Source organism: Marmota marmota, unplaced genomic scaffold, assembly GCF_001458135.2.
Source record: "Marmota marmota marmota unplaced genomic scaffold, marMar, whole genome shotgun sequence".
Lineage (NCBI taxonomy): Eukaryota > Metazoa > Chordata > Mammalia > Rodentia > Sciuridae > Marmota > Marmota marmota.
This window is the reverse complement of record NW_026000108.1, coordinates 30399295-30409707: the sequence shown is the minus strand read 5'-3', so window position 1 is coordinate 30409707 and position 10413 is coordinate 30399295. Positions and strand designations below refer to the sequence as shown.

The following is a 10413-nucleotide window of genomic DNA, read 5'->3' as shown; positions in this document are numbered from 1 at the left end:
CAGGTCCTCTCATAGGTGTTCCCTTAGTAAATCTCTTATCCAGTTAATGACATCTTGGAATCTGTTTCTCAGATCACATGAATAAACAGAATTGTGAGCGAGTTAAATAGTAACAGACAAGAGGGCATGTGTAATAAGAACAAGGTCTGATCAGCATCAGGAGTAATGTAACACTGGTCTATTCAACAGTCGATCAGAACCAACCGTCACACAACCACCCCCTATAAAGAGGGTAAACAGGGAGTTCTAAGAAAATCAAGGAACTGGATATCCTGAAACGAAGAGCTAACTGAACAGGCTCTATCCTTCTTTTCTTAGGAGATAAGGTCTCTAGAGGGGCCTATAATTTATAAAAAGAAAAACATACATAAATTCCCAATAACATTAACAGATCATGCCAATGTAGAATACTCTTATGTTATCTATGGTCAAGAAAAACTTCAAACAGTAATCACTTGAGTGGGGCATGTAGCTTAGTGATACAGCATTTGGCTAGAATGTATACCCCAGTACTAGGGGGGAAAAAAAAGACAGGTAATTCTAGAGAAATGCACAGACTACAAAACCCTGCAACTTCTATGGAAGGTGTGGGTTTAGAAGAATCTTACTGATGATATGACAACTGAAGATCAATCAAAAAACAGACTGAGCAGGATAACCAGTAGTCAGGGCTGGGTTGCCTTGGGAGAGGCAACCATGTGCCATGATCTAGCCAAGAATAGGTTGGTTGATGAACCAGATGTTTTATGTAGGGTTCTCTTTGGAAAGATGGCTGTATCTCAATTATCTAACTGATTACTGCTGTAGGCCAGTATCAGAGTAAATATTGGTTTAATCCTAAGAAGATATAAAAATATAGACAGCAAGAATGAAGAAATGATGTTAAAACAGTTTTTTTAGTTAAGTAGCATCATAGTAAGTTTTTAATAATCCTATTTGAATATGTTTTGTATACTGTTTAAGGTATTTGAAGTGCTCAAAAGAATAATTTCAGATCAAATTTGTAGATGGAATCTAAAATATTTAAGGGCATGTAAGTTGAAAAAAAAATTTACAAAATTTTGATATTCCAACTTAAGAGTTTCACCTTAACATACATACATACACAGGATTTGCCTTTACATAAAGATCAAAAAGTAGCAGCTACATATTTGTATATATAAAAGTTCTTTAGACATTAAATATTAATACCAAGAGCAAAAATCCTAAATTTTATCTTAATGACAATTACAATAACATCTACCATTTCTTCAGGTCTTAATTTCATGCCTGGCCATAACACACAGCTGGTTTAGGTTAGGATTATATAACAATAATAACAGAATGAAATGAGATTTTTCATTTATAAGAAAGTAACTCAAGTCATCTTTAAAATGAACTGCTGGCATCAAACTTACAGATAATCATGTTTATAAGTGAATATTAACAAAATAAAAATGTTGGTAAATGCTAATTACCCTGATTTGGTCAGTGCATGCTGTATGCTTGTGTTGAAATTTCATGCTATACTCCAATTATATGTTCAATTAATCAATGTTAGTCAAAAAATAAAGTAAAACCAAAGAACTGAGATCACCACTTAAATAAATAAAGAAAGAAGGAAAGAAAGAAAGAAAAATAAATAAAGAAAGAAAGAAAGAAAGAAAGGAAGGTAGGTTATCCTTACCTAATGCCACTGTCTAGTTGGCTGGTTTTATTTGTGTTGGCATCCCAGAGATAAATGCAGCTGGATTTCTCAGCAATCACTGCTAGGATATCTCCATCTTTATCCCAATCCATGGCAACACAGTTACTTTAAAAAAAAAGAGAGAGAGCAAAACATTTCTGTACATTTTTCTTAAGTAGGGGGAAAGAAATTGAAAGACCTATTTGTGACTTTTGTTTACCACAAAACCATTCAATCTATTTTGAACAGGTCATAACTCCAAAATGAGAAATGTAACTCTCTATTGACTGTTTAGCTAATACTAACTTCAGATTTTTGTTGAAAAAAATTTTAAATTTTATTGTTAATACCATTTAATTTAATATAATTATACCTAATGAATTAACAGATTTTCTTGAATCCTATAAAGAACCTGGCCTTCTGGGAAAACATACTCATCAAACACCTCCATCAAATCATGCCTAGAATCAACAGGTAATTGTTACAATCAAGTTTTGAAAGTTTGTTTCAGATTTACAAAGAGATAAAGATACTGATAAGAAATAAAGTTATGTATAAAGAAGTTGAAAATAAAGTAGATCAAGGTCATGCAGATGTAAGATCACAAACAATATGAAGACTGAATTCTGAAGTGGTAAGAAATGTTATTTTCATTTTATATCTTGATAGAATAAGAATAGTGATTCACTTGAGGTCACAACAGAGTTATAAACTGTAAATGCTCTATTTAATATGATTCTTTAAGATTATTCCAAAATGTTTGCTATAATTAAAAAAAAAATTTTTTTGTAGATGTAGATGGACAGCATGCCTTTATTTGTTTATTTTTACTTGGTGCTGAGGATCGAACCCAGTGCCTCACATGTGGTAGGCAAGTGCTCTGCCACTGAGCTACAGCCCCAGCCCATTTGCTATAATTTTAAAACTTTGAAATTCATTAAATTCTTAAGAAAATAGAACTTTTCCTCCCTAATGCTATTTTTCATGTTGAGGCTCTTTGCTCTTGGGTATTGGCTAAGTCATGTTTGGATTTACATTTAAGTTGGGGATTACTTCTTTAAAAATTTTTTTTTTTTTTTTAGTTATAGGTGGACACAATATCTTTTATTTTATTTTTAATTATTTTATGTGGTGCTAAGGCTTGAATTCAATGTCTCAATTAGGCAAGTGCTCTACCACAGAGCCACAATCCCAACCCCTTAAAATTTAAATTTTCCATAACATCCTTAGAAATCTTGGAAGAATGGAAGAGGGAAGCTTTAACATTGTTGATAAAATCAACTGCCCATTAAAGACTTAATGTATAATAGCAACTTATTTATCTGGAGATAATTTTGGTCAAATTCAACTATCATAAATACAGCAAAAGAATTCAGAAGAAATGATGCCATTGTGTAACCAAACCTGATGTTAGAGATTAGGCAATTAAATTCATGTGATTTACTCAAAAACGTTTTTTCACGGAGTGCCTTATTTTAGACATAAAGACTGTGACTGCTCTGATCTCTTGTTTCCCAGATTGTAGAAATCAGAATCAACAACTGAGAGAATTGCGAATTCCAAAATGGTAGCCCACTACGTGAGTGCGGCAGAGCAGGAGGTGTGAAAGGCTGAGACCAAGAGAAATAAAACTACCTGGTTTGCAAAAAATGGTCAATAAACCACAGAAAACATGTGAATTTTAAAAGCATAGAAGCAAAAGGTCATTTCGGTGAAGGACTCTACGCATACATACATAATCTTAACTACCAAGACTATCAGCAGAATAACTGATACAGGTAAGGATTACAATGAATCATTAAAAATGCCTAAATCGGGGCTGGGGTTGTGGCTCAGCAGTAGAGTGCTTGCCTTGAATGTGTGAGGCCCTGGGTTCGATCCTCAGCACCACATAAAAATAAATAAATAAAATAAAGATATTGTGTTCAACTACAACTAAAAAATAAATATAAAAAAAATGCCTAAATTATACTTATGATTTCCTGAAAATGGATAAAAGAATGTGGAAAGTAACTATTTTCCAACTTATTGGAGAGAAAATTACTAAAATAGATGCAGGTTGGGCATCTCTAATCTGAAAATCCTTATTTTGGACTCATTTATGATTCTGCATATCTCATTAACTACTATGTCATAAAGAAAATAAATTCTTTTGGGGCTCCAGTTGTGCAACCAGTTAGCATGCAGTAATTAGAAGAAAACAAATTGCTCTGTAAATGGAGAAGGCAAAAGATGAGGGTTATATATAGGATATATAATTTTATTTGATTATAGTTTTAAGAAAGTACTATGTTTTAAAAAAAAATATTTTTAGCAAATTAAAAAAAATATATATATATATATATATATATATATATATATATATATATATATATATATTTTAGGCAACAAAGCTTGTACTTACCCAGGTAAGTTAATTTCACTTTTTTTTTGGCCATGGCGATCAAAGATTTTTACTGTATGATCAGCTCTGGAAACAATTAGAATATGAAGACATGATTTGATTATTTCTTTTATTTATCTAAGTATATAAAAAAATTAAGTTGCCACTCAAATGATTTCAGCATTCTTTCATGGTACTTTCATAATTTGTATCTAAAAAGTTATTGCCAGAGAAAAGGTTCTATGAACTGTGATGTTAACAGGGAGAAAATATTCATTTTCCCACCATACTACTGTCACACAAGAACTTCTACTGGTAGAACAGGTGGTTTGGTTATATGGGCATAATAGAATTACTTAAAACATTCACTGGTTCTTACCCTGTTGCTGCAAGATAGTTTCCTGATGATTTTTGCCAGGTAAACAGTATCGGTGAGCCAAGCCATGTCTTTTCTAGTAGAGAGAAAACACGCTAAAAAATAAACACAATTTTTATATTTTTAAAACATATACAATAAAGTGTTGGTCAGAAAATATGTCAAAATGTGATCATGAAAACACTAGGGTAAAGGTTGGTGAAATCTTATGTTAGTGCTTATCCCTGCCTCTTCTCCCCCCCAAAAGCAATAAAAACACAAAAGAAAACACCAAAACACAACCAAACACAAGTGGTTAATACAGTATGGGCCTCAAGGTATAAGAGAATATTTATTATAAAACTTTTTCCTTTTTTTTTCTTTTCTGAGATGAATTTTCCTAAGTTGTCCAGGCTGACCTTGAACTTGTGATTTTCCTGATGACAGGAGTGCACCACTGCACCAGGATAGCCTTTTAAAAAATGTTTTTGAATGTTAAATTTACAAAAATGTATAATTTAAATTTTATAGTTGATAGAGATCAAAATAACTTAAGTTTGAATTTAGTTGATTATCCATTGAACTCTTGGGAATTATATTTAACAAAATTGCTTTTTGAAAAAACATAAATGATTTTTAAGATAGACATAAAAATGTCTATATTTTCTTTCTTTATTCTCTCACTACCTTTTGTTTACTTCATTATTAAGTGTTTAACTTGGCTATTGGGTGGACAGTATATCAAATGAAAAATTTTCATTTGTCTAATCTAGAAGTGGTGTGTCAAATATGGAAGCCACAAACCACAGGTAACTATTGAGGATTTGTAATATGGGTAATCCAAATTTACATGTGATATAAGTTTAAAATACACATCAGATTTCAAAGAGTATGAAAAAAGATTGCAAACTATCTTATTGATAATTTTTATATTGACTACATGCTGAAATAACATTTTGGATATACCAGGCAAGATAAAAACATATTACTAAAATTAGTTTTATCCATTTCTTTGTCATTTTTCTTAAATATTTAGTTTTTAGTTGTAGTTGGACACAATACTTTTATTTTATACATATATTTTTATGTGGTGCTGAGGATCGAACCCAGAGTCTCGCAGGTGCGAGGCGAGTGCTCTACCGCTGAGCCACAACCCCAGCCCTTCTTTCTAATTTTTAATGTGGCTACTAAAAATTTGAAATTACATTGACTCACGTTATACTTACTATCAAACAGTGCTGATCTAGGAACATAAACTTGAGTGAAAAATTAGATTTTAATACTAAGTTACAGATTAAACAATGATGCCCTGTATCTAGGCATACTATCACTACCACTACTACTACTGCAGGAAACACGAATCAGTGCAACACAAAATTTTCAATCCTCTAAACACCAGTGAGCATTTCCTATGCCAAAGACAAGAGGAAATACATCTCTATTGAAAGCAGAAACCTGCTAAATCATTCAGGTTTGGTAGTGCATGGAGACTCATGAAGGGGAAAACAAGAGTATTTCTAAAGTCTTACTTTTGCAATTTGTGACTGCATTAGCTGGAAAACCCTTTATACTAGCGAGGAGTCCTTAAATTTGAATTTTATTACCTTCATGGCAGACCTGCCTCTGGCTGTGATCTTACACATTATTTTTCTTCTGTGGAGCTCTATAGATACTCTAAGTACAATGCAGAGGAAAAAGTACTAGCTTCACAACCAAAAAAACAAGATTTAAATTTTGTTTCTCGCTTATTAACTGTGGGACTTTAAAGCAAGTCACTGAAATTACTTCAAGCATAGAATTCTCAACTGTAAATCGAGAATACTTCCTTACTTCTAATACTTCATAAATTGTGAAGTATTAGAAAGTATTAGCTTTAGAAATATGAGTTATGATCACCAATCTGTCAATTCCAATTTCCACGCTAATAGCCACAAAGAAGGGTTGGACATCTAAATTAATTTTAAATTGAGCCTTCCAGGTCTTTGACGGAGGAGGACGGGAGGTATTGCTGCAGCAAATCGGAAGGGTGAGGCAGCTGTAGCCAGTGATTGGGGGAATGGGTGCAGAGGATGATGCGCCAGAGACGTGCGCGTGCGGGTGCTGATTTCTAGGTGAATACAGTGCTCTCGCTACCAGGCAATCTGTAAATTGGACCAGTCACCGGCGATGCAATTTAAGACTATTCTTTCGGAGACTTTTCATTCTTTTTAGGTCGCTGGGCAGTTGCACGGCTTGCCAGGGGATTAGCCCCACGAAATGATGCAGATCATGAAACCCGATCGAGTCAACTTCACCGTGGCCCCCTCTTTCCGCCGTGAAGTTCGGGTGTCTTCAGACCCAGTCTGCTCATTACAAGCCGTGGCGGGGTTCCCTCTTCCCGCACCTCTACTCGGTTCGCGGTTCCAGCAAAGAGAGGCCTCTCTCCCCGCCTTCTTCTCTGCTGTTTTCTTTTCTTTCCCCTGCTTCCTTCAATTTCGCCCCTGCCCTCCCCACAACTCCAGAGAAGGGAAGGGGGCACAGACCCTCTCCTCGCTGGGACGCTTAGAGGGTCTGATGAAGGGTCAGTGGTCGCGTCTTCCCACCCCCAGGATTTGTAAGTTACTTACCTTCATCTCAAAGCTCCCGCAGCCGCGCGATTTAGAAAGTGCGCAGGCGCACCGGGTCTCCTTCAAGAGGGCTACCGCGTTCCCGTCACCCAGGAGACCGAGCGAGCAGCGACCAATCCGCGAGCTCCATATGAGGGCGGGGCCCGGAGGGGCGGGGACTCGAAGGAGCCCACCACTTCGGGGAAAGGTGGGAGACGTGGCTTGGGTCACATGACATGGGCGGAGTTAAGTCCCTATAAGTTGGGCGTCCCGGGCTCTTGCAGTGACTCCTCTTCCTGCCTGGGCTCTGATTGGATGAAATCCAGAGACTCGTCCCGGGGAGGCGGGCTCTGTGAGCCCTGGAATGCTGCTGCTTTTGAACCGCCAGTGGCTAAAAACCCGGTGTATGCAGAAGGGGAGCAGAGAAGTTAAAGCAGGATAGGGAAGGGTCGGGGAAGAAAGAAAAGAAAAAGAGAAACAAAATGTTGGCTAATAGGAAAGGATTGTCTCATGGGCCAAATATTCCTACACAGTCCATCCAAAAGACAGTCTCTTTCAGGAAATAGAAATAGAGGGGTTCTTTCAAACTTATTCAAGAGATCAGCATTACACCAATAGGAAACCCAAACAAAACCATAATAAGAAACACACACACACGCACATGCACACTGGGGATTGAACCGAGAGATGTTTTATCAATGAGCTACATCCCCTGTCCTTTTATTTTTTGAGACAGGGTCTCACTAAGTTGCTGAGTATCTAAGTTGCTGAGGCTGACCTGGAACTCGCAGTTCTCCTGCCTCTGCCTCCTGAGTTGCTGGGATTACAGGTGTATATCACCATGTCTGATTCAGGCCAGTATTTCTTATGAACATAAATGCAAAATTCTCAATACTATATTAGCAAGTTGAATCCAACAATGTATAAAAAGTGTTATATGCCATAATTAAGTGGAATTTCTCAGGTATGCAAAACTGATTCCACAAAGGAGAGCAATTGATTTAAGCCATATTGATAGGTTAAAGAAAAATCATATGATCCAAATATCAGTAGATGCCAAAAAAGTGTTTGAGAACATCTAATATCCACTCATTAAAATTTTTAATAAACTAGGAATTGAAGGGAATTTCCCAACTTAATAAAGAAAGTTATCCATGCCCCCCACACCCCAGCTGTCAACATTGTGATGAGAAACCTGAAGCTTTCCTAAGGTCAGGAACAAGGCAATGATGTCTCCTCTTGCCCCCTATTTCAACATCATAATGGCAGTGCTGGCTAATTCAATAAGAAAAGAAATAAAGGGTAGACGGGAAAAGAAGAAAAATACGTGTTTTTCTTTGCAGGTGATATGATTGTCTGTATAGATAATATGAAAGAATGGACAAAAAACAAACCAAAACAAAAACCCTAAAACTAAAAATATACCCTGAACTAATAAGCGATTATAGCAAGTTTTCAAAATACAATGTTAATCACTTTCCTATATATTAGCAATGAACAAATTGAATTTGAAATTAAAAACAATACTATTAGCACCTCTGAAATGAAATACATAGCTATAAATCTAACAAAATATGTGCAAGATCTATATGAAGAAAATGGATTGATGAAAGATATAAAAGAATAACTAAATAGAGAGTCCATGTTCATGAATAGGAAGACTCAAAATTGTTAGATGTCACTTTTCCCTAACATGATCTAGAGATTCAGTGCAATCTCAATCAAAAATCCTAGGGAGTTGTTTTGTGAATGAACTAATTCTAAAGATAATAAGGAGAGGCAAAAGGCTCAGAATAGTTAACTCTATTAAAGCAATATAATGGAGCAAAAATATTCTTTTCAACATATAGTGCTGAAACAACTGGATATCCACAAGCAAGCAAGATGAATCTAGACAGAGATCTGTCACAAATATTAACCCCAAATGGATCACAGGCCTAAATGTTAAATGCAAAACTATAAAACTCCTAGAAGATAATATGGGAGAGAATTTAGATGATCTTGGGTATAATTATGACTTTTTAGATATAACATCAAAGTCATGATCCAAGAAAGAAATAATAACATACTGGATTTCATTAAAATTTAAAAATAAACTCTGCTCAAAGACCATGTTAAAAGAATGGGGAAGACAAACCACAGACTGGGAGAAAATATTTGCAAAATACACGTTGATAAAGGATTGTTATAAAAAATGTTTAAAGAACTCTCAAAACCCAGCAATAAGAAAATAAACAACCTGATTTTAAAGTGTGTTAAAGACCTGAACAGACACCTCACTAAAGAAGACATCCAGGGCTAGGGATGTGGCTCAAGTGGTAGCGCGCTCGCCTGGCATGCGTGCGGCCCGGGTTCAATCCTCAGCACCACATACAAACAAAGATGTTGTGTCCACTGAAAACTAAAAACTAAAAACTAAATATTAAAATTCTCTCTCTCTCTCTCTCTTTAAAAAAAAAAAAAAGAAGAAGAAGAAGACATCCAGATGACAAAGACTAAAAAAATGTTGTCATTTGGAGCTGGGTGCGGTGGTGCACACCTGTAATCCCAGCAGCTCAGGAGGCTGAAATGGGAGGATCATGAGTTCAAAGCCAGCCTCAGCAATGGTGAGACACTAGGCAACTCAATGAGACCCTGTCTCTAAATAAAATACAAAATAGGGCTGGGGATGTGGCTCAGTGGAGTGCTCCCAGTGCCAAAAAAAAAAAAAAAAAGGAAAATTCTGTCATTTGGGAATTGAAAATTAAAATAACCACTACAAATCCTATTAGAATGGCCAAAATCCAAAACATTGAAAATACCAAATGCTGATGAGGAAGTGAAGCCAGAGGAACACTCATTTGTTGTTGGTGGGAATGCAGGGTGATATGGTTACTTTGGAAGATAGTGTGTCAGTTTCTTACACAACTACACATATTCTTACCACACGATCCAGAAATCATGCTTCTTGGTATTTACCAAAATGAACTGAAAACTTATGTTCACAAAAAAACCTGCACATAGATGTTTATAGCAATTTTATTCACAATTGCTAAAACTTGGAAGAAATCAAGATGTTCTTCAATAGGTGAATGGGTAAATAATCTATAGTATATCCAGACAATGAAATTTATTCAGTGCTAAAAAGAAATGAGAGATTAAATAATGAAGATGTGGAGGGGTCTTAAAGGCAAATTGCTAAATGAAAGAAGCCAGTCTGACAAGGCTCTATATCATATGTCTCTAATTATATGACATTCTGGAAGAGATAAAGCTACAGGCATTATAGTTGGTGATTGCCAGATGTTAGTGGGGAGGGAAAGATGAATAGGCCAAGAACAGGATTTTTAGGACAGTGAAACTATTCTATACAATCCTGCTGTGGTGAATACACACCATTATACATTTGTCAAAACCCACAGAAGGTACAACACTCAGAGTAAAT

General features: G+C 35.6%; 1 protein-coding gene across 3 annotated transcripts in view; it reads right to left on the bottom strand.

Moving 5' to 3' along the window:
- Wdr19 (WD repeat domain 19) overlaps positions 1-7113 on the bottom strand; it is a 73509-nt gene extending 66396 nt beyond the window's left edge. For 2 of the 3 annotated variants that reach the window (XM_048784347.1, XM_048784348.1), the window contains exon 1: positions 1667-1789. Coding sequence is in view for 1 of the 3 variants with exons in the window: in XM_015482040.2 (XP_015337526.1) it covers positions 1667-1792; positions 4071-4136; positions 4429-4520; positions 7011-7016 (290 nt within the window). In the remaining 2 variants the exon portion in view is untranslated. Of the gene's footprint in view, positions 1-1666; positions 1793-4070; positions 4137-4428; positions 4521-7010 lie in introns of those variants that run through there. The other variant, XM_015482040.2, reaches the window with a different exon arrangement.
- Between the last annotated feature and the right edge of the window lie 3300 nt (positions 7114-10413).